This window comes from Equus caballus, chromosome 11 (genome assembly GCF_041296265.1).
Source record: "Equus caballus isolate H_3958 breed thoroughbred chromosome 11, TB-T2T, whole genome shotgun sequence".
Classification (NCBI taxonomy): Eukaryota; Metazoa; Chordata; class Mammalia; order Perissodactyla; family Equidae; genus Equus; species Equus caballus.
In genome coordinates, this window is record NC_091694.1 from 23,310,839 (window position 1) to 23,335,391 (window position 24,553).

Here is a 24,553-nt window from a genome sequence, read left to right on the forward strand (position 1 = left end):
TGCCCATGAGATCTAAGCGCACGTGGTGGGTTGAGGGCCCAGGCCTAAGGACCCTCCGCAAACATCCAGGCCCCTGCTAGCCAGGACTCCAGGTCCATGCCACAGCTAAAGAAAACACATTTTCTCTGCTAGCTGCTGTCCTGCTTTCTAAACCCCCAGCTCCCCTGATTGTGGTGGAAAACAACAGTCTGACTCTCCACACGACGCTCTCACATGATTCTACGTCACAGCTAATGGGTGAGCATCAAGCTTTCAGTGGAATAATCAACTCACTGGACAGAGTCTATTTTTCACAACAATGTGTCCCATTTGCTGAGGGCCTATTTTGTGCCCTGACAGGCATTACTCATTTCCTTTCCTCAGTCAGCCCGAGAACAGCGTACCATCATCATCCCCACTTTACAGATGGGGAAGCCAAGGCTCAGGGGGTGGGGAAGTGGTGGGTAAGGCAGAATCCAGGCCTAACATCAGATCCTTAGTCCTCAACCACCAGGATGTACTGCTCCCTATTAAGAGACTAACAGGGGCAGCCCCGTGGCCGAGTGGTGAAGTTCGCGGGGGCTGCTTCAGCGGCCCGGGGTTTCGCTGGTTCGGATCCTGGGCGCGGACATGGCACCGCTCATCAGGCCATGCTGAGGCGGCGTCCCACATAAGAGAGCCAGAGGCACTCACAACTAGAATATACAACTGTGTACTGGGGGGCTTTGGGGAGAAGAAGAAGAAGCAAAAAAAAAAAAAGATTGGCAACAGATAGCTCAAGTGCCAATCTAAAAAAAAAAAAACCCATTTGTTTTTTTTAAAAAACAAGAGACTAAGAATATTTTGTTTTTAAAATAAATGTAAATCTGTCCTCAACTTCATTAGTTATCAGAGCAATGCAAGTTAAAACCACAATGAGATACCATGTCACGCAGTCAAAAATGGCTGTGAGGAACAAGCCTAAGGACGTAGAGCGACAGGACCTCTCGTCTCTGCTGGCAGAGGGTAACCAGCACAGCCACTGGGAACATAGTTCAGCATTATCTGGTAAGGTTGAAGGAACACACACTCTGAGACCCAGCAACTCCACTCCACATTAATACTAGGAAATATGTATGAGGATGTCCATAGCACGTGGGAGCAATCCAAACGTCCATCTGCACCAGAATCAATAAAATGCAGTATAAGCATTAAACGGAATACTATACAACAACAGAAAAGAATGAACTACAGCTACATGTAAACACGGAGATGAATCTTTAAACCCAATGTTGCCCAAAAGGAAGCAAGACACAAAAGAATACATACTACACGTTCAAAATCAGGAAAAACAAAACTATAGTGTTCAGAAATGCACAGTGACATACGAAAAGAACAGCACAAGCTTTCAAAAATTAAACTTCAGGGTTGGCCAACAAGCCTGCCTTCAGGCCATTTGACTCTGGGGATGGAATTTTGTTTGGCTTCACCCTTTACTACTGATTAGGCCCAGACTCAAAGACTGAAGCTAACTTAAGGAATATATGCTAATTATTTTTGACTGACAGAAACGCAAAGGATTTCTGCCTATAGCAAGCATATCGCCAGAGTTTATGACTTTATGGTCCTGTAGGACATTAACCAGTTCTGTATCTAACTATATCCAGCACTTTCTTTCACTGACTAGACATCACCTCTGCCTGTTGCATCCTCCCGCTGGTTCCTGATAATTAAGTTACATATGACAGGGGCTCACTACATCAGAGTTAGGTTTTAACACTTTGGAAACTCTGTTTTGACCGCGGTGCAGTAATGTTCTCCTTCTTGACTTGCATGGTGAGTGCGCAGGTGTTCACTGTATGTGTTACTGGGTGTTATGTCTCACAGAAAAAGTGAACCGACTCAAAATTATATACAGAAAATCAACATATAAGTAAACATGTTGGTAAATAAAGGCAGAGCTTCTCTACTTGAAGACAGTAGCCCCCTTAAGGCAGCCTCAGCAATTAAAGTTTCCGGCCATCACAGCCATGGGAGCTCCTGACTGGAGGCCAGGATGCCAAAGGGGTAAACTTCACCCCAGAGCGTGTGGCCTTGTCTTCTCACCCCTTTGATGCCTTTAATGAAGACACAATTACCACAGGTGTGTAACTTACAAGGATCTTGCTTCCAAACTTTCTACACATTCTCAGTACTAGACAATGGCCACACTTCACCAAACTTACTCCACGTCCCTCCTTCAGCCACAGTTAGAAAGCAGACAGGTCTGCCTTTAAAGTAACAATCATGGAAACCATTTATCAAATGCCAAGCACCTGACATTTTCCTCGCAAGCATGTTTTACGGTACAGCCGAGGGTCCTCGTTTTTACAGATGAGGAAACCGAGGCTGAGCGAGGCCCACCCAATCGCTGAAGGACAGAGGCTGGGATCCCTCCAGTCACTGGCTCTACCCGCTCACCATCTCACCTCTGGGCAGGACTGAGGACAGATCACAGACACCCAGTGCGCTGAAACACCACCCAGGGAGACCAGATGCTTGTTTTTAAATATTAAAAAAAAAATTTTTTTTTGAGGAAGATTAGCCCTGAGCTAACTGCTGCCAATCCTCCTCTTTTTGCTGAGGAAGACTGGCCCTGAGCTAACATCTGTGCCCATCTTCCTCCACTTTATACGTGGGACGCCTACCACAGCATGGCTTGTCAAGCGATGCCATGTCCACACCCAGGATCCGAAGCAGAGAACCCCGGGCTGCCGAGAAGCAGAACGTGCGCACTTAACCGCTGCGCCACCAGGCCGGCCCCAGACACTTGTTTCTAAAATGCTCTCGCTGGTAAACCCTCTAGTCTGCGGCATATTCCTCCAGGGAGGCAAACCTTCATCTCTTTGCAGGATGGTCTGACCTCTGGGAACTGCCAGGAGTCATTTGGTGCTAACCTGGGAAGTGAGTGACAAGCTACATACAGGAACACTATTTTGGACACAAAACAAAAAGAGTGGCTCTCAGCACCATCTTTCCCACAACGGTTCTGGAGGTGGGACAATTTAATGGCTCTCAGTGTGGTTTAAATTTCCCTGGGGGTTCTGGGGTGCGGCCAGGCCTGGCGCCTCTCACTCAGGGCTTGGGGAAGCTTTTTCGGACTCTTAGGTGATGATTCTCAAACTTCAGTGAGCACCACAGCGACCCAGGGAATGTGTTTAAAATGCTGGTTCCTGGGCCACCCTCCCAGAGATGCTGATTCAGGTGGCCTGGGGAGGAGGCCTGCGAGCCCACAGGTTCAATAAACCTTCCCCAGCGATTCTAGTCCAGTCGTTTGGAGGCCCGCGTTTGACAGACTAACTGCGTTCACTAAACCCGAGCCTTCCAGCTTTGTGGTCACACCTCACAGGCCCGAGCTGAAGCTGCAAAAGCAGAAGCAGGTCAGGTTCAAGCCACCTCCCCCATCTCCCAGCAGAGGACAATCAGCTAATTGCAGCCCTGTGGTTAAGGAGAAGATGCTTATCTCCGGAGGTGTGGATGTCTCAGCCGCACTGAGTTCTGTTACTAGGGCTCCTCAGACAACCCCTCCAATAACCAGTGCGGGGGAGGGAAGAAGAGTGGGTGCAATAGGCTGGAAGTGGAGTATTCTGGAAGCCTTCCTGAAAGGGAGGCAGGGATGACTGGGTTTGCTTGTCTCCTCCCCCTCTAAAACCCACAGGCTGGAAGCAACGAGCGAATGTAGGGGTATTGGCATGGTAGGCGGGGAGCAAGCATCCGATAAAAGGCAAGTCTTCACAGTAAAAAGCCACAGAGGCGGAAGAGTCAAGATCCCACTTGTGAGCCATCCCAGGTTCTCCCCATCACCCAAGGCCTCCCCTCCCTCCCTTCCTGCAGACACACACCTCTAAGGTCCTCCAAGACACAGCACGTCCTTTACCCCTTCTTTACCCCTGGGAGGTCTGGGCAACATGGGGGAAGCTCCAGGGGTGAGGCCAGGCCCAGGCTGATGAAGAAGCAACTGAGACAGGCTTTTGTTTGGTGGGGGAGAAGGATTACAGCCCTCAGGGACATGTCCTCCCAGCCCAAGGGAAGCACTCCATTTCCTCAAGCAACACATTTCAAACTGCGGGTCAACAACCTGGTTGTGTAACGGGTAAACAACCGTTTAGCTGAGGCTCAACCAGCATCTTTACAAAACAAAACACAACAGAAAATATCTGAATGCACTCCAAGTAGTAGGGACTCCTTCACCGAAGTTTTGATCCTGTTTTCTCTCTAAGTGAACAAACACGCCTGTTTCGGGGGTCCTGGTGTAAAATGTATTTCACATTGTCGGTTGCAGTCAAAGTTCGACAGCCACAGACTGGGCCATGGCTGGTTCTACTGGCTTGGGCCCTGGCTCACGAAACCCCCCTGAGCCACTGCTGGAATCCACTCTAAGCAGAGCCCAGCCAACTTCTAGAAGGAGCACCCTACCAAGGAGGCTGGGTGGAGGGGTGGGGAGGGATGTGGAGCCCAGGGGGCAGATGCCAGGTGGGCTACCTGAAACCCAGGCCCTCTCCCAGCCTCCATCCCGAGTCCCTGAGCTCAGAGTGACACTGCGCAACTCACCAACCCCTTCTTGTTACCAATATGAAGACAACCGCTTGCCTAATCCTTCATTTGTAGGACCTCATAGCCCAGGCTGGTTGGGCACACCTTGCCGCTCTGTGCCCAGGACCCATCCTCTGGCCTGTGGCCCATATCCTGTGCTTGTGGCTCACAGCAGTGCCCTGCCCCCACATACCCGAACCCTCTAGGCAGCCTCCCCACAAGCCCAGAGCCACAAGGCTGCTGATCTGTGGCTCTGCCAAGCAGGAAATCAAGGCCTATTCCCTGGCCACAGGTGCCATGGGGCCTGTGGATCCAGCAGCCACTCTCCACACCCAGCCCTGCCACAGCCAGTGCTGACTGTCCTGGGCCCAGGAGGGCCCAGGCCAGGGCGTGCGGGGCCAGCGGGCAAAGCTGGCTGGGGTTTTTACACAGGAAGGAAGAGCAAGCGAGGTGGGGGAGGAGGCTGGGGGAGGGCGGAAATGACTACAAGTCAGCACCCAGAGGCAGACAAGGGGGAGGCCAGCCCCTCCCCACCTCTGCCACCCAGTTTTGACCTTTCTGCTCAGACAAAACAGCCAGTCTGGACCCTAACACCCACCATAACCAGGAAAAAAAAAACTTCAGAGAGTGGGGGAGGTTGATTCGGCACATAAGACCCTCCCTGCACCCCCCCCAAAAGTACAGTCCTTTCAAGGTGGAAATGCCATGTGGGCGGAGGGTGGCAAAGGGGAGTCCGGGGGTGCACAGAGAAAGGCATGTGGGAACTCCAAACCCTTCCCTTCCCTCTGCTCAAGCAGCTGCCAGCCAGGCCCGCCCAGGAGAGCAGGGCCACAGAGAACTGGGAACTGGCCTCGTTCATGTCTGCCAGACTGGCAGGGAGGCAACGGGAAGGGAGGGCAGTGGTCAACGTGGGAAGCACGGGGAGCAGGGGCACTTACGTTGCTGATCTGGTCCTGGGTCTTCTTGATTCTCTGGAGTTCGGGCGTGTCCGCCACCACGCTGAAGCCTTTGCCCTTGTTCTTCTCAAACTCCTCCTTATAGCGCACCTGGAGGGCCGAGGAGGGGGCTGGAGTCAAGCCAGCAGGAGCAGAGGGGGCCCCGGCCTGTGGCCACCTCTGAGGCAGCAACTGGCCAGGAGAGAGACCCTGACGGAAATCCCCCCTGTAGGGACATCCACTTCCCAGCTCAAAGCAGAAGCCTTGGCCAAAAAGAGTCAGACTAATAATAATAACCCACGAGTATGTATACAGTACAATGGGAGTGGCAGGCCCCACACCAGATGCTTTACACACACTGTCCCATTTGAGTCTTACTATACACCATCATTAGCTCCATTTTACAGAAAAGGACACTGAGCCACAGAGGGACAAAGTCTCATGCTCAAGGTCACACAGCTTAGCAGCCAAGGTCCAGAGCCCCAGGATGCAAACCCTTGCCTGCCTAACTCCTGATCCCTCCCCGCCGGCCCATCCTGCCTGAAAGCTATAGGAAGAAGATTCTTTCCAGAGCTCCAAAGACCGCCCGGCCCTCACCCTAGGCAGGATGCAGCCCTACCCGCGGAGAGGCCGGGGGAGTTTCTAAGCGACCAGCTGAGTGAGAGCTGTGCCAAGGGACAAAGTTGGCGTCCAGAAAGGAGGGCGGTGAGACAGCCATTCTGAAAACTCAATCAATGAGCCTTTGACAGGCCCCAGTGGCTTCCTGGAGCCTGCCAGGCCAGCTTCTGAGGTCAACGCCACGGGAGGGGATGAAATTGGTGGGGGACAGACAGCACTTCAGAACAGGGTTCCAAGCTCAGGGGAAAGGCCCTGCCACCCTACCACTGCCCGTCTCTTCCGAGAATTCCACCGAAACTCGAGTACTCAAGTCAGACATCAGAAAGGACTTCTGAACTCTAAAGAAACTGAAATACGAGGACTGTCTTGTCCTCCCCTAGGTGTTCTGAAGAACAGAATGGAGGCTGGAAATGCCCATGAGACAGAGAAATGTTCCTTGGCTTCCAGAGCCTTCACTGTCCACCTCGGCAGCCAGCTGTTCCAAACCCCACCAGCTGCCTGGATTTCCTCCATGGGGGCTGCACTGTCCTGGAAGCAGGTCAGCCCAGGACATGAGGCCTGGGACCTTGGGAATTTCCAGGATGACAAGCCCAGGCAGCTCCCAGGCATGGAAGCATCTGGCCGCAGCGCTGAGCTGTACTCTGACCCGACCGACAGCACACACGAACGTAGCCATGGCCACACCTGTCAGTTCCTCTGTACATTGCCAGGGGTCAGGGGTCCTTGTTCATCCCCTGGAGCCTTGGCTCACCCATCCATGGGGTTCTTCTTCCTAAAAGGTTCCAGAACCTCCTTTGTTCTGATCCAGACTAAAAACAAAGGCCTGGATGTGCCAGTTCCCACCAGACCAGAAGTTAACACAGTGGGTACAGGTACCAACCCACCCAAGGGCCCAGGACAGCCCAGCATCAGCTCTTCCAGGAAGGCCTGGCCAGCAGGCGACAATTAGTGTTGGGGGGAACCCTGGGAAGGGGGCATCAGGGAAGGCAAGGCACTTAGAAGCAAAAATACGGAGCTCCAGATGCAGAAGCCCCAAATCCAAAACCTCCCACCTAGGTTTCCTCAACTGTAAAACGGTTGCCATAAGAATCAGTTAAAATATGGGGAGGGGGCTTCCTATCACCAAGCATGGGCAAAGAGCCAGAGGGAGCTGGTACTAAGCCAGGCTCAGTCTCCCCGGAGACCCTTGCTAAGCGATCTTGGGCCAATAATGTAATCTCTCAGGCCTCAGCTTCCACATCTGTAAAATGGGGATCACAGTACCACCCATTCCAATCAATGGTGCAGACTTCAGCAGCTCTGAAGCAGCACACGGCAGGGCTCAGCATGTACCGATGCCCAAGTGTGAAAGTGCTCTGTCAACACTAAAGTGCTGAAGAACTGCCAGTCTCCACTCCTTCCTCCACTTCCTGGCCTCGAAGGGTCAGGCCCCTAATCCAGGGGAATAATCACCATGGCAACACTGCAATGACATCAGCTGGTTCCCAGGCTCAGGAGCTGCCTCTCCCTCCCTGCTGGGGAAGGATAACTCATGCCACTCCTGGCACAGGGGGCCCAGAGACGGCAGGGCGGAGCTGGGTGGAGTGGGGCCGAGAAAGGGTGGGAGCCTGGGCTCAGCACCACTTTGCTGTGTGTCCCTAGGCAAGTCAGTCTCCTTCTCTGGGTCCCCTGATCAGCAGGCTTTTCAGCTATCTCTAAAAGCCCTCCCAGCTCTGGAGTTGGTGACCATTTTTAAGCACCTGCAGGCCCTCATTATGGAGAATCTAGGTGGGGAGGACTCTCGAGAGGCCGTTTGGTGCTGGAGCAGGTGGCAGGGGTAAAGGGTGAGGAGCCAGGAGCGTGGGAAGGGCCCTGCCCAGAGTCCCTCCAACAGGGCTCCCTTGTCACCCAAGCAGGAGTGTTGGCCCTCATGTGGGATAGCTCACCAGGAAGTGACAGGGGTCTCTGAGGCGGGAAGGGACCTGCCCAAGGTCACTCAACCCAGTTGTTGGTAGGGTCTGGGTGCAACTCAGCGCTGTGGTCGGACGACTCCCTGCCTGGGAGCTGCCTGGGCCTCCACCCTGGACGCGCCCAAGGCAGGGCCAGGACTGACACCTGAGGGTCCTCAGGCCCAAACCACCCTGGCCAACAAAACTCTCCTTTTTATATGTAGATCTATTAATTATTCTCCCTGGATCTCTCCTGTTTGTCAAGCAACCCAGCAAACAGCAGGTACAAATAAGTATTTACTGGGCAAACGATGAATGAATTGAAGAGACAAAATCCCCAAACAAACAGGCGGCAGAATTTGGAAAATAACTGCCTCGCTGACCCAAGAGAAGCGGGAAAGGTCATGGCTTTAAAAAAAATAAATTATTGAAAAAAAAATACTATACCAACAATTTCCACTTATTAGTGCCTACTATGTGCTGGGCCCACATACTAGGTAACCTGCCCCTTCTACCAAACAAGAAATCAGTTTTACAATTAGACACACGCAGATGGGGAGAAGAGCTAATGAAAATGGCCAGTTCTGGGAGCCATCATCAAAAGGTCCATTCCTCATATGGCCAATAGACACATGAAAAGATGTTCATCATCGCTAATCATCAGGGAAATGCAAATCAAAACTACACTAAGATATCACCTTACACCCGTTAGATTGGCAAAAACATCCAAAACCAAGAGCGACAAATGTTGGAGAGGTTGTGGAGAAAAAGGAACCCTCATACACTGTTGGTGGGAATGCAAACTGGTACAGCCACTATGGAAAACAGTATGGAGATTTCTCAAAAAGTTAAAAATAGAAATACCCTATGACCCAGCCATCCCATTACTGGGTATCTATCCTAAGAACCTGAAATCAGAAATCTCAAGAGTCCGTTGCACCCCTATGTTCATCGCAGCATTATTTACAATAGCCAAGACGTGGAACCAACCTACATGCCCAGAAACTGATGATTGGATAAAGAAGATGTGGTATATATACACAATGGAATACTACTCAGCCATAAAAAAAGACAAAATTGGCCCATTCACAGCAACGTGGATGGACCTCGAGGGTATTATGTTAAGCGAAATAAGCCAGTCAGAGAAAGACGAACTCTATATGACTCCACTCATAGGTGGAAGTTAGTATATTGATAAGGAGATCTGATCAGTGGTTATCAGGGAAAAGGGGGGGTGGGGGGAGGGCACAAAGGGGGAAGTGGTGTACCCACAACATGACTAACAAAAATGTACAACTGAAATCTCACAAGGTTGTAATCTATCATAACATTAATAAAAAAAAAAAAGGTCCATTCCTCAGCTTCATCATGCCCAAGTTGCATTTCCTCTCCTTTCCAGAAGAACAGCAATAGCAAACATTTATTGGGTGCCAGCTCTATGTCAGGAACTGTTCTAAATGCCTCATATATACTAACATCCTCACAACCCTTGGAGAGAGGTAATCCCCACTTTACAGATGAAGCATTAAGGCTCAGGGAGGTTAAATAACTTGCCCAAGGTCACACAGCTAGTGGTGGCAGATCTAGGATTTGACCTTCAGCCAGCTCAGGCAAGAGTGACATGCGTATGCCTTGCTGGTCACAGGATCCAAGATAGGAGAACGGGAACTCTGTCGCAGGGCATGGCGCGGGGCTCTGCTGCACTGTCCTGTCCCCTGTGGCATTTCCCACACCGTGCTGGGACAGCACAGGACGGTAGAGGTGTGACGATGAGGGAAAAAATGAAAAGGAACCTTCTCCTTGCACTTCTGCCTGAGCTGAGGGGGCTGCACAGACACCCCCAGCTCAGCCCCAGCCCAAAGCTGCTGCATCTACTCAGCCTGGGGCTGGGGGGTGGTGTGGGACAGCTGCAGGGTGGGGGTGGGGGGGGTGGCGGGCAGCTGGGCCCCAGCTGTCAGTTCCCTGGCTCAGCCAGGCCTGGGCAGGACCACCCAGAGGGTCATTTCTGGTCAGCGCTGTGGTTACCTCCCCCCCAGGGGAGGTTCCAGGTGTCCCAGACACCCAAAGTACCATTTTGGGAACCAATCTAGAGATAGGAAAACAAAGTTGAAATAGCACAGGCAGCTTCCCAGAGACTGAGAGGGGCTGAGCCGCATGATGCAGGCCCAGGAGGGGACCCTGGAAAGACAGCAGCCAACGCCCTGTGGGTGGGGCAGGGCGGCAGACGGGCTCCCACTTCCCTTCCTGCCAGCACAGGCGGCTCCAGCCGGCCCTGCCCCCACAGGGGCCTCAGGAACCAGAACCTGTCACCACCCCCAGCCAGGCCCACTCAGCCCTTCCAAGCCTCAGAGCATCGGGCCCAGCCCCAGCCCTCCAGGCAGCTGGGCTTGCTGTCCCCATTTTACCAGGAGGAGAGACACTGCAAGGCGGGTGGTCAGGCGTAGACCGCACAGCTTGGGGAGGCGATGGGAGGCAAAACCAGGCCTGCAGGTGGGCAGGGCCCCTGCCTCTGCTGTCAGCCTACCCCAGCCCCAGCCCCAAGGAGTCCGGGGTCCCACCAACAACTGCCAACCAAAAGCCCCTTGGTGGAGACTGCCTTCTACAAGCCCCCAGACCCACTGGTGATGTGTGCACCTGCGGCCCGAGAGCCAGGGCTTGGTGCTGTGGCTGCAGAACCGTAAGAACCAAGGGCTGACGTCCGCCTCAGGGCAAGTGGCGTGGCCTCTAAACCTCAGTGTCCCCCTCTGCACAACGGGGATAACCATGTCCTCCTTCCTCAGGAGGATGTGAGGCTTCACTGAGGTCAGGGCCTGGCCCTGAGTGAGGACCTAAGGAAGAGTGACTGCCACCGTCATGATGTCCCCAGCCTGCCTGAGAGCCAGGGGCCTGGAAACCCAGGAGGCGAGCAGGGGCCCAGGCCCCCCAAGGAGCAGGGAGCGCAGGGTGCCCAGGAAGCCTTCAGACCCCCTGCAGGAGGGGCTTCCTTCCACAGACCCCGCCCCTCAGGGATCGGGTTCCAGGGGCAAAAAGAGCAAAGGGGGAGAGAATTGGGCGGTTTGAATTCCCCCTCCTGAAAGCAGGGCTGTGGGTCTGTGTCTCCTGCCCCTGCCTGAGCGTGTGCACACAATCCCACACCTCTGGGCCTGCACCTTCCCAAAGACCCGCTACCCCCCCCCGCCCCCACTGCTTCCTCCAGGTCCCAGGTCCCAGCACTCAGGGTTCTGACCGCCCTCTCAAGCTATGGGGTGAGTACAGGTTGCCCTGCGATGCTCTGGCCTGCCTGCGCTGTGAAGCCCCCTCCACCCCTGGCCCTAGTGGGCTCCCTATAGGATGGGGAGCCTGGGCCGGTCTTTCTTGTGCAGACCAGGCCCAGGCCCCAGGCTGTCTCTACCCTCTTCCTGCCCACTGGGCCACCCAGCCCTCCTCTTGGCCAAGGTCTGGTATCTACACCCGCTCCCCAGGAACGGCAGCTTTCCCGCCACAGTGTGTGTGTGTGGGCGGGGGGGCCCACCCGGGCTGACATCTATGAGCTGCTGCGAGGGAGAAACTAGCTTTCCTCACTTGCTCCCCATCACTGTGGGACACATGGGAGGCCTGAGCCTCAAACCCCACCCCGGCTGCACACGGTCAAGGTCACTGTACTTGGAAGCGAAGACCTCACTTACTGTGTGTGTCTCTTGGCCTCAGCTCCCCAGAGCAGGGTCAAGGACAAATGAGGCAAAGGAACCAAAAGCACTTGCTAAGCTACAAAAGCTCTCACCAGCTTAAGGGACTATCGTGTTTATTATGAAGGTAGAGACAGTTCTCCTTAGGGAGCTGGATGGAAAACTGGAAAGAGTGCAAGTCCCAGAGTTAGACGGAAGGGCATTCAAAGTCATCAGCATCCATTTCCTCTTGCGTGAAGTGGGGATGATCCTGCCAGCTACACAGGGCCGTTGCGAGAACGACTGAGCTGATATGCTCAGAGCATTAAGCAATTACTACGTCAGCTGTCAATACTGCTATTATCTCTGCTGCTACCTCTATGATCTTAGCAAGTCCCTTCACGTCCACAGTCTTGGTTTCCTAATCTGTACAATGGGAAAAACAGCCCCTCCCATCACAGGGTGGCTGGAGGGTTAAATGCAAGAATGCATGCGAAGCCCCAGGCGGTGCAGGGCTGGCTCACCCTCATGTGACCTACTGGGAGCCAGGGACCCAGGGAGGTGACATCAAGATCAGGCAGTCGGAGCCCCGCTCTGGAGGCATCAGATCCCCTCTGTGGCCCAGGTGGATCCTCCACAACACTTTCCTGGCCCTGGGCGCCCTGCCCTCTTGGTTAGGCTCCCCAGGAGTCTTTGCTGAAGCCCCGCCCCACCCCACCCCCAGTCCAGGCCAGGCTTGTCCCAGAAGCCCCCCCAGAGCCCTAGGCAGGGTTAGCTGCTCTGGTCTCAGGGCTCTGGACCTTTCTCTTGTTCCTCACGGCCTCCGCAGGACAGGATCCCCGACTCCTCCCCAACTGCAGCCGTGTCCACCCCACCCACCCAGTAGGCACTGAGGAAAATCAGGCCCAAGGAAACAAAGGCACGAGAGACCCCCAGGCAAGCTCCCCTTCACAACCTACCCTCTGAGGCGTGGAGGGGCTTGGGGAGAGGACTGCAGAGCGGGGCTGTGTGGCCTCAGACCGGCATGAGCCTGGAGAGGTGGGTTCCCTCCTTTGAGGGTGGGTGTGAGCGGAGAGGAAGAAGGGAACAGCTTCCTAGAAGAGGTGGTCTTCAGGAGCCCGAGGTGAAATCTCCCAGAGCAGAAGGAATCAGACACCCACACCCCTCAACCCACTTTAGGTAGGAAGGGGAGCATGCTCTCCCACGCTCCTTTGATAAAGTCAGGAAATATGAAGCAACCGGGGGAGGGGAGGTAGGGCAAGTGCTAGGATTTCCGCATCCTGGCCTTGCTGAGTAACCACAGAGGGAGGGGGCCCTTGCCAAATCCAGGGGTTACAACAGCCCCCCTCCCTGCCAGGCCACGGCGCCAGCCCCGCCCCCTCACCTGACTCTGGAGCTCGCTCTGTTGCTTGAGGCGGAGGTTTTCCGGGGTGTCAGCCACCATGGTGAAGGACTGCTTGGGGTAGTGTCTGCAGGACAGAAAAAGCAGAGTGGGGGTTACTGTGGCGAAGGGGCATGACCCTCTAGGCTTCTCATGGACCTGACTCTCTCCCGGCAACTTCCTCTTAGCTGTGGGCAGCCCCTGGCCCTGCCCCGGCAGCAGGACCACCATCCATGGCCCACGGCCGAGGGGAAGCAAGCATTTCTCAGACTCAGCCTGGGCTGACCTGGGAAGACACATCAGGCCCGAGTGGCTGGCCGGCCACGGAGAACTGTCCTGAGCCAAAGGGAGGCCATGGGGACACTGTCTGTGGGTTTCAGATCACCCTTGTTGAGGATAATCCATGCCTTAGAATCTACCGCCCAGGAGGGCCCAGCCAGACTGGGGAGAATGGGCATGGGGTCAAGACAAAGCTTTAACCTAAGACCAGACAGGGAGACCAACCAGGCAGAGGAAGCCAGGAGGGATACAGAGACAGAAGTAAAGGAGAAAGGGACACATGTATCCAGGGGAGCTTCCTGGAGGAGGTGGTGAGAGAGAGAAAATGCGCACATCCAGTTGTGTTTCAAATAGCTAACAAGGTCCAACTTAACTGGAGGGGAGGCAAGAGATAAGCTTGAGGTCAGAAAAGAGGTCACGCTCGGGTGACAGATGACAACACTGTAACAACAGTTGATATTTGCCCTGTGCTAAGGGCATACATGTCTTAGTTCATCAAATTCTCAAAACTGCCCTATTATCTCCTTCGACAGGTAGGAGAAGTGAGGCTCGGAGAGGTTAAACAACGTGGCCAAGGCACAGGCCAGTAAGTGGTGGCATCTAGACTCGCACCCCATCCCCCCAGGGCCCAGGAGCCTGAACCAAACCCTCCAATCTCCAGACACAGGACAGACCAGGGGTCTGTCCCCCAGAAAGAGGGCTGGCGTGGAGGTAGCAAGAACCAGGGCAGCCCTCAGAGTTGGGCCTGCAGGGACCTCCAGGACCGTCCGGTCCAAGCCCTCATTTCCCAGAGGAGGGAACAGCGGGCTGGCACCGGGCACCTCACTGACTTCATAATTAACTTCTTCATCACATCGGTTTCCTGTCTTCTCTCTCCACTACTTCTCTATGAGCTGAGGCATTTTTTGGTCTCTTTTGTTCACTGATTTATCCCAAGCTCCTCTGGTTCACTGATTTATCCCAAGCTCCCAAGCTGGTATTCAATAAATATTTGTTGAATAAACAAATGTCACGCCAGGTGTTGAGGCTAGGCTGGGACTAGCACTGGGACCTCCTCCACGCCCCCGGGTCTCATAAAGTCCCCCAGCAAATCAGCCAGAGGAGAGGCAGCCTGAGTCACTGCGGTCTGTGTGTCTCTACTGGCATGTGAAGCGGCTGGGGCTCCACACGGCTCTCAACTATTTCAGAGACTGGTGGGCGGCTTCTCTGAGCAGGAGCCGAGCTCCGGCCATTTTTAGCCCTAGGTGACCACACCCCATCACAGCTGTGACCACCGGCAGATGCCTGGTTCGCAGGCTGTCCCCAGGTAAGACATGGACGGCCTCCCTCCAGGCATGTGCCGCCCTGGCCCTGGAGCTGGATGTGAGCTGCCCTCCTGCCTCTGAGCGCTCACCAAACCTGGCGTGTTCTCCAGCCGCCTGCACCACCCTGAGCCAGAGCTACCCGTTAACACAGCCCTCGGCCACCACTTACGAAGGGCAGGACGTGCGGTTTGGTGAACTAAACTAAAGGGGGGTGTGACTAGAAAGGGCACAGGGCTAGGCTCTGGCCCTGCCACGGAGTCGCTGGGTGACTTTGGCAAATCCTTTTCCCTCTGGGCTAGTTTCACTGTCCTGGACCTAGGTGACGCCAGCTGTGCCCCTCCCTTTAGCCTCCACTGCCCACCTGGGTCCTGCCTCCCAGGTCAGCCCAGGCCCGCAGCTCCTCCAGCAGAGGGAGGGAGAGAGAGAGGGAGGAGACTGAAAAGCCAACACAGGTGCCTGCAGCTGGCAATGGAAATGGCCCAGGGATGAAGGTGAAGCTAAGGCTGTGGGCCCAGCCCCCAGGCTTGGCCTGGGTCCACGCAGCCAGGGCACCCACAGCTGAGGAGCTCCATTCACAACTCCTTTGCAGTTCCAGAGAAAGGGAGGATCAAGCAGGAGTCTGCTCCCAGAGACCAGAAAGAGACTAGCAGGAGAGATCTAAGTAAGATCTCCAGCAGAACTGGCTGGCCCAGAGGTCCTAAGAGGGAGGGTTCAGGGATGACCCTCCCACCAAATCAGAGCATTCTGAAAGCATCATGGGGTGGCAGGTGTGGTGAGGAGAGCGTCTGTAAGTAGAGACTCGTGGCAGAGGGAGGTTAGGTCCTGAAGCAGGGGACGGAGGAGAAGACCTCCAGGGCAGCTCTGGCCCCAAGCCCGAAGGGTCAATTCTGAGAAGATGGCGCTGGGGAGCATTTGGTGGGGAAGGGTGGCTGGCCGGCTTGGCAAATACATGTGCTCGGGAGCCAGTCTGCAAACCTGGGGTTTCCCACTTGCCTGATTGTACAGGGTGAAAAGGGAGTGACAACTCCAGTGGCCCAAGGACAGCCACACACATGCACCCGACACGCGCCCCTGCCCTGCTCCTACACACGCTGTTATCCCTCACACACGATGAATCTACAGACGGGCTCTCTGCAGCGACGCATGTCTCCTGCACTGAGGCCAGCAAGTCCACACGTGACAGTTCACATTACAGGTCACATTCACACACCCCCTACACTCCACCAGAAGGGTCTCAGGAGACCCCCCTAAATGCAGTGCCTCTAGATGGGGTTGGCGAATATTTCACCCTCTCTTTGGAGCCTCTGTGACCCCCCAGATCTCAGCCCCCTACAGCCAGAACACTAATTCCATCAGAAAGGAAGAGGGGACCAGCCTAGATGTCGACTCGACTTAATCCTGCAGGAGGAGGAGGGGGGCGTTAATCCTGCATCAGATTAACCAGATTAAAGAGGAGATCCAGAGCCTCCAGTCTCGTACCCCCACCTCCTAAACCCCAAGCCCAGGCCAGCAGAAGGCAGACACGCAGCACCAGCTATGTTCCTCCTGCTAGGTCAACTCTGTCCCTCCCCACAGTCCCCAGCCCTGGCTAGACAACCCTGCCTTTCCTTCCCCTGCTCGCTGCGCTTCAGGTTCCCATGGCAACCTCATCTTCAGCTCCAGGCTGGAGAGCAGCCAGAGCAGCAGAGAGAGTCTGTGGGGGTGGGGGAAGAGACACAGACAGCAAGGGTGTCCTCAACAGCGGAGGAGCCCACGAGGGCAAAACCAGGAGACTGTGTCTGTAGGATGCTTGCAGACAATTTAGATGAGGCAGACAGGTGCCACCGGTTTGTTTTTAGCAGGGAGGAGACAAGAATATTAGTGCTGGGCCCCTCCCCCACCAACATGACTGCCCTTGAAGAGGGCTCCAACTGATTTGACCTCTTTCCAGAAACAATTGCTGGGAATTTTACCTTTTCCCTCCCTCTCTGCCCTCGGAGTGAAGCTGCCCCCGCATCACCCTCAGATCCCAGGTGAGATGAATGGATGCATGTGTACGCCAATGTAGGCACTGAGACAGACGAGGGGCCACCTGCCCCGGCTAGTGACCCCACTGGAACCCCAGCCCCACCAACAGACTGGGCCATGGTGAGAGAACAAGAGGCCAGGGTGGGGAGAAGCGGGCGTCCCAATCCTGGCCTGGAGCTCGGTCCAGAGCACAGCTGTTATTTGTCCCTTCTGTGGGCCAGCCTGCACCCGCCCTTGTTAATTATTCCAAGGGGTGGGCCCTCTGCTGATACCCCTCCCCACCCTTGATAGCTACTCTGGGGAAGAGAGAGGCATGGAGAGAGCCCCCAGGACAGGAAGCCTGGGGGCAGCGGAAGGGATCTGGCATCCTTGAGGGCGAGAACAGGGATGGGGCAGGGCTATCAAGCAGCTGTTGGCAGCAGCCTAGGCCTCTGGGAGAACTGACAGGCACAAAAAGTGACTTCTTGAAATACTGTATCCTGTGCACATTCTCTCTTGAAATCCGCCATAAGGCTTTGGGCTAGAAAAGACAGGCGTTATCACCGTGCCTGCTTCACAGATAAACAAACTGAGGCTCAGCGTCAAGGACAGAGACCTTGCCCACTGCACCCTCCCCTACACCACAGCTGTGCCGCCAGCTAAGGGCAGCTGACATCTGTCTCTCAGGGGGACCCCGGTACACCCCCAGCCGTCAGGGTTCTAGGAAGGATGTGCGTGGCAGGGTGGGTGGAGAACAAAGTCCTTCATCTTCCAAACCCAACCAGTTTCCAAGCTCGGCCATTACAAAAGAACCCCCAGTCAGAAGCCACCTACTCCCTAAACCTTTTCTAAAGCAGGTGTCCGAAGAGTCCAGACAAGGACCTGTGGGGACGCAGGAGAAGGGCCCCTCCCCTCGTGGGTTATCCCTGCAGACTTCGGAGTCCCCTTCGTGCTCTGAGGGACTATGAGGACAGGGAGGAGGTGAGAAGCTGCAAGGCTCTTGCTTAGGGGCTTCCTGGTGACAGGGACAACTTGCAGGGCACTCCTGGCGCTGCCATCAGCTGCGTCCCAGAGGCAGAACAAGAACAGACCAGACATCCTGAGAGCCCGGCTCCCCCTTTCGACACGCAACCTCGCCCCTTCCAGCCTGGGACCCCTTCAAAAACCACAGCTTTTTGTTCAAGGAGGAACAAAACTACATCAACAAAAGCAACAAGGAGCCTTTGGTTTTACCAAAAGGGAAAAAAAAACCAAAACAGCCCCTACATCCTGTCTCTGGAAGGAGCTGCTGATTCCCCCGCTGGGAACACTGCCCACAGGCGGGCAGGCGGGCAGCAGGGAGGGCTCCCTTCCAACCCAGCTTCTCACCAGTCCCCAGGCCTGAGGGGCTGAAATGGTGGGGATAGGAAGCAACAAAGAGGCATTGTTTGACTAGAGAAAAAAAATGAGCAGCCAGAAAGATCAAGGCTAGACGTGAAGAAGAACTTATCAGACCTCAGGGGTTGCAGACAAAATAAAAAATCAAAGCCGGAACCTGCCCCTGATGACAATACATAAAGAGAAATGATTCTGCCAAGTTGAGTAAGGCATGGAAACCCTGGGCCTCAGTTTCCTCATCTACAAAACAGAGGAGTCAGGAAGCAAAGTGAGGCGAGGTTCCTTAAGGCCCTGACATCTCTGAGAGTAAGGATTTTGGAGTGGGAGGTGCAGGGGCTGCCTAGAGGCCACATCTGGCCACTGTGGATGCCCCTTTGAGCCTGCCTCACCCATCCCAAACACACACCCCTCCACTCCCACTCCAGGTGCTACCCCAGCTCCCGAGGACATCTGATCCCATTTTTCCCAGACAGAGGCAGAGAATTCTGGAAAGGCAAGAAAGCCCCAGGCCCCAGTCCTAGATTTGCCCATTACTGCCCCAGCCCCTAAGAGCAGCTGGAATTCAAGACAGCTGGCTAGAATCCAGAGACATTTCGAGCACCCAGCCCCACCAGGCAGGGCCGCAGCCCACTCTCTGAGGCCCAGGGGAAGGAGCAGGACCACAGCCCTGGCTCACCAGAGATACCTCCATCCTCCTCAACCCCTCAGCCTGCAGCTCAAGGAAACTGCAGGGCAGACCCCAGATATCCGCAGTCAGCAGAGAGGGGCAGGCTGCAATTGAGGACCCCTCTTTCTTCTTCGGCCCATGTCCACTCCCCAATTGACACCCCAAAACTGGTTCCCTGGCCTGTAAAGCCACCTCAGGTCTGCAGCCTCCGCTGATTCGTGCCCCGGCCCCCCACACTGATTCATTCGAGGAGGAGGGAACTGGCACATTTCTCCCACCCCCACCGGCCCCTGACCTCCAGACTCCCAGACCATCGGCAAGGAGATGAAGGGGCAGGTTTGTCTGTGTGGACACATCTGCCCCACTTTCACTTTCTGAAAATGTAGCTTATGAAACAAATAATCAAGGACATGAATATTCCTCTAACCAATCAAGCACCTCACCTACCTAGAAGCCTCAAGAAAGAATGAGATTAATAGTGGTTCTTCCACTGCTGGCTACTGTGCCAAAGCAGGCACGCACACCTCCAGCTTGCCATAGCAAGGCCTGGGTGGCTCTGGCCTAGGAAGTGTGAACACAAACACAGCGCACTGAATTCGACTCTCGGGCACTTCTCCCCATCCCCTGCCTGGCGGCACGTGCGTCTGGGTACGCACCAGGAAAGGGAGTAAGTGCCTGTCTGTGGAGGTTTACCACGGGCTGGGGGGCCCAGCTGGGAGCTCTGGTCTGTGTTCTCTCCCCTGCCTCGCCCCAAAACAAATCTGGTGCAAGGAGAGAAATAGAAGAGGCTTTTTTTTTTTTTTTTGAGGAAGATTAGCCCTGAGCTAACTACTGCCAATCCTCCTCTTTTTGCGGAGGAAGACTGGCCCTGAGCTAACATCCATGCCCATCTTCCTCTACTTTATACGTGGGACGCCTACCACAGCATGGCTTTTGGCGAACCCTGGGCTGCTGAGAAGCGGAACGTGCGAACTTAACTGCTGCACCACCGGGCCAGCCCAAGAAGAGGCGTTTTTGCTGCTTACGGTCACTTTCCACAACTTAAATCTGTCTTGAAAAGCCACTGGGGAAAGACAGACAGCTTTCTTCTCTCTTGACCACCCCCTGCAAGACCCTGGCTCAGGGACCAGCCAGAGACAGGCAGAGCGCAGAGGCCTCCCCGCACATGGAAGCCACACGCTCCTGCCCCCGGGGGCCCAACTCCCTGGCAAAGTGCAGGGAGACATTCCCTGTTCCTCAGGGTTCTGAGCAGGAGGTGCTGCCAGGAATGAAGCAGACATGAGGTCCACAAAGCAAGGCCAGAATGGGAATTGGGACAAAGCTACACCCTGCAAACCCCAGGATTCGGGAAGCTGAATGTCAGTGGAGATTGGGGCCGCAGGCAGGAAGAAACAAGAAGGCATGGGAGTGGACACTCAGCACGGGGCCAAGCACCCAGCAGGTGCTCAGTACTCTTGGGTCTAGGGTCCAGCATCCCTGGGTAGGATTTCATAACCATGGGGAAACTGAGGCTCAGACAGGTCCAGAGGGCACTCCTTGCAGGCCAGGCTTGCGTCTGGTTTACCCCGGAATCCCATGTCTGGCGCGCCGGCACAGACCAGCTGCTCAGCAGACACTGGCTGAGGGAGTGTGAGCGCCTGGGAAAAGGCACTACTACAGCTGGAGACACAGCCAGGCCACAATCCCCCAAGCTTCAGCCCTCATCCAGGCTCCTTCCCACAGAACATCCCAGCTGGACCGAAGGTCACCTGGGCAGGCAGAGGCTATCGGTGTAAAGGTGGGGGGGGGGGGGAACAGAGAGGGGTCAACCTGCCTCGGTGGCTGGGGGCCAGGGGAGAGAGAGGGGAAGCAGCCTTCAGGGAGAGGCGCGACATCTTCTGCCTCCCCCGGGCTCCCAAACCCTGCTCCCCACCCCCACTCGCTGCAGCCTCCCCAGAAGAGGGTGGAAAAAGTAAGCTGGGACTTTGGCAGCAGGCTGAGAAAATGCAGAGAAAACAAGGACAAGCCTCTGATTTCTTTCTCCAACTCCCAGTGCTCACTGAATTCTAGGCTACTGGAGTCTAAGGAAGGGACGTGTAGAAGCATAGGTCCCTGCCACCCACCAGGCTCAGGGCTCTGCCAGCCTTCTGCCTGGAGGGGCAGAGGGGTGGAGGCTCAAGAAGCTGTCCCCTAAGGAGCCTTCATGCCCAGAACATAGCCTGAAGTGGTCCAGCAATCAAGGGGTTAACTGCCCTGGCCTCTGGCTTTGCTGAACCCCACCCGACTCCCCAAGGGAAAGCGGAAGTGGCAGAGAATCAGGACTCCTGTTGAGCCCTTAAGAATTCAAAGAATGTCCCATTTCCCTTGGGGGGGGTGGGAGGGGTTGGACGGGGAAGAGGACCAGTGGAAGCTAATAGAAGGGGCAGCTGAAGGAGGAGCCAGGACAGAGCAGTGACCCTCCTCCTACCCCAGGCAACCTTCCCAGCGTCCCTAATCCCTCCCACAAGGGACAACACTCGTGCTGCTTCTTGGGTGTGAGATTTTATCAGAAATCTGTTTCCCCAGCACCTGGCACAGGCTGGCAGGCAGCAGCCGGCAGGCAATAAATGCTGACAAATGATCAAACCCCCAAGGAGATGAGGGTGGGGTATTAGCAGGAGAGCGGGATGCAGTAAGGGAGAAACTGCCTTTCAAACAGGTTTAAGCCCCAATCCCTTTTAGACAAGTCCCAAATTTTTACTCCTGGGTGAACTTCAGCTGCAAAGAGCCTCCGGATGGAAAATTTTTAAAAAACAAACAACCTGGACTCAAGTCAGATACCGAACTGTTTTGAATACTGATCTGACCACCTACTTCAAGTGACTTGACCTTCCGAAGCCCCCACCTGCTAGGACGGCTGTGAGGTCCTGTACGTGCTTGGACTTGCCTGGTTTGCACTTGCTCCGCTTGAGCTCAGCCCGAAGATGGAAGGTGCTGCCCTCTCTGGAACTGCATGGGATGTTATGGGGGGACCCCCCTCCCCACAGCAGGCTAGGCTGCAGGTCCCAGTGCAGAAGGAACAGAGGCCAGGACAACTCCACAGCTTCCCTCACAAGGTAGGGAAGACATTTGCCCCAGGCCAGGCCACACCTTCATGCTGCCCTACTTCTCAAAAAATGACCAGGAAGGGCTGAGGCCAGGGGCCCCCAAAGCCTAGTGCTCAGACCCTTGGGGAGGAGGCGGGTGAGGGAAGGAGAGAGTCTGCAGCTTTATGGGGAGGGGAAGGAGGGAGGGCGAAGCAGAGAACACAACTGGGCAGAAACAGGGCAGGTGACTTATTCTTGACAGACCCTGCAGCAGGTGCAGCGGAAAGAACCTGCTCCCTTTACTGGGTTTGAACTAGCCTCTCACTAGCCATGTCATCTTGGGACAGTCCCTTCCGTTCCCCAAGCCTCAGTTTCCTTCCCTGTAAAATGGGAATAACAGCCCTTACTTCAACCAGCATCGGTGAGGACGAATGTGATTAATACTTATCAGGCAGCGTGTGGAAGCGCCCAGCAATGTCAGCCGGTGGTTATGAGAATGGAAGGAAGAAGCGGGGAGGGAGCCGAAGTGCCCGCCCAGCCCCTGCCCGAGGCAGGACTCACGCGTTGCAGTAGGGCTTCTTCTCATAGCCCTTGTAGTTCTTCATGTTGAGTGTCATCTTGCAGCTCTCGCAATGGAAGCATGCTTTATGCCAGAACTGGGGACAGAAGCAGAGGGAGGACATCATCAGACACCAGGACGTCAGGAAGCGGGGCTCAGGCCCTAGGAAGGAGCACTCCATCCCGGGGACTGCCCCAGACGCGCGGCCGTGCAGAGAATGCAGAACCACTCCGGGTGAGCCGGGGACATCTCAGGTCACAGGCTCTGGCAGCTGATGACACGCCCCTTCCCTTCCCCACTCCTCCCCAGTCAGCCATTTGAATGTCAGGAGGCGGAGAAGAGCAGACATGGAGGTGAGTGGGGAAGAGGCCAGTTATAAGGAGTGGCGAGCAACCCCCAGAAGGTCAGCTCCACCTCCCCCACCACTCCTGCCCCAGGCTGGAGAAGCCTCATTGATTATGCAAAGCGGCACCAGGGTTGCTAAGAAGCCACTGCTCTAAGCGCTGGGGCAGCTCCTCAGCATTAAAAAGGCCTAGAGAAGAGGAGGAGGGCCCTGCCCCCACGCAGCCAGGCCCGGGACCCAGACACTCCTGGCCTCTGGACACACATGAGCCCGGATGATGCTCCAGCTCTGACACCTCCCACTGCGGGACCTTAACCAGAGGAGGGGATGGGTGCCCCAGCTCTAGCTACCACTCCCACCCCTCAGCCAGATAACAGGTAAGAGAGCACCCAGCAGGTGGTCACCGATGCACTGAAAAGCTCTGCTTAAAAGCCTTAGAGTGGACCCCCCATAGTGGACATCAAACCTCCTCCCTGACTAGCTGGGTGACCAAGTCAGGGCCCACACCTCTGAGCCATTTCCATGTCTGTTAGAATGGAAATGATACCCACCCCTCCTGGACTGCTGAGGATTAACGAGAAATCACCCACCAAGCCCTTAACACAGCACCTGGCACCTCTACGGACCGAACATCAGGTGCTGGGCATGGCAGGTAGGAACCTCAGCCTGAGCCAAGGGGCTCAGCAGCTCACACTGGAGGTTTGTGTGCGTTGGGGCGCAGGCGGGGCATCACTGTGCCCAACCACAGCTACAGCGTGTGTGAGTGAGAATGTATGACAGGAAGACTTCAGCAAGGCCCAAGGACCAGGGAGGGAGCAACCAATCCAGGATGGCTGATGGAGAAGAACACAGTTGAAGACCATGAGGGAAAGGGAATTGAGGCAACAGAGTGACCCCATCCTGAGAAACGTTGATGCTCAAGCAAACCTTTGCAAATGAGACAGAAATCTGCCCCTGGCAGCCCAGGACAAGGCCCCGGGATCAGCACCAAATGAGCCCAGCTTCCAGGACTCCCAGAATCCGGGCCGCCGGGATGACCTGGCTGGCCTGTCTCTGCCCTGTTTCCCAGCAATCAAAGGAGACACTCTTGATCTCTCAAAGAAGGAGCCCAGAGGGGCCAGCCCCGTGGCTGAGTGGTTGAGTTCGCACGCTCTGCTTCGGTGGCACAGGGTTTCGCCGGTTCGGATCCTGGGCGCGGACAGGGCACCGCTCATCAGGCCATTTTGAGGCGGCGTCCCACATGCCACAGCTAGAAGGACCTACAACTATGTACTGGGGGAATTTGGGGAAAAAAAGCAATAAAAAAAAAAAGGAGACCAGAGCCAGGCAAGGGCCCAGGGAGACTCTCAAAGGGACCCAGCTCAGGGCTGGTTCTCAGCCATCTGTCAAAGAACTCCCCCAAGGCAGTGCTTTTTCAAAATGTGTTTCCCAGCCAAGGGATGCTTCTGGGACACTTGGGAGGAGGGGACAGAAAAAAGAAGCTGAGAGGTTGGGATACCATCTCCTCTTTCCCGGCCCACTTCATCCAGAGACCATGGGGTAAGTGGGGGTTATCGCTTTCTAACAGGGTACTGTCCCTGTCAAGGAGATCCAAAGGAATCTCCAATGGTGGAATAGTAAACGAAGTGATAGGAGAACCTCTCTTTTGGGAAGAAGGCCAACTGGAAGTCTGGAAGCAAAAGGATGACTGGCCTAAGCTTGGCCCCCGCCCACCGGGGCCTATCCTGGAGCCCAGCCCCAACTCCTCCCGGTGCAACACCCCAACACATACAACCCACCAGAAAACTCGAACAGGGCAGTCCCCACCCCCACAAACCCCCAAAACGACAGCCCCTCTCCCTCCCCCAATGCCTGGGAGGTGCTGGCAGAGTGCCCCAGTGCTGTCACCACCCAGTCTGCTGGCCTCTGCCTGCTTAGCTGCACATGCCCCTGCCTGGGCCCCCGCCTCCCCTACCCCC

General features: G+C 55.3%; 1 protein-coding gene across 2 annotated transcripts in view; it reads right to left on the minus strand.

The window, feature by feature from the left end:
* Nucleotides 1-24,553, minus strand: part of LASP1 (LIM and SH3 protein 1) — a 40,825-nt gene that overhangs the window by 10,460 nt on the left and 5,812 nt on the right. For both annotated transcript variants that reach the window (XM_023652626.2, XM_014740826.3), the window contains exons 2-4: nt 22,255-22,349; nt 13,040-13,124; nt 5,469-5,576 (exon numbers count right to left, since the gene is read on the minus strand). In XM_023652626.2, the coding sequence (XP_023508394.1) occupies nt 5,469-5,576; nt 13,040-13,124; nt 22,255-22,349 (288 nt within the window). The remainder of the gene's footprint in view (nt 1-5,468; nt 5,577-13,039; nt 13,125-22,254; nt 22,350-24,553) is intronic.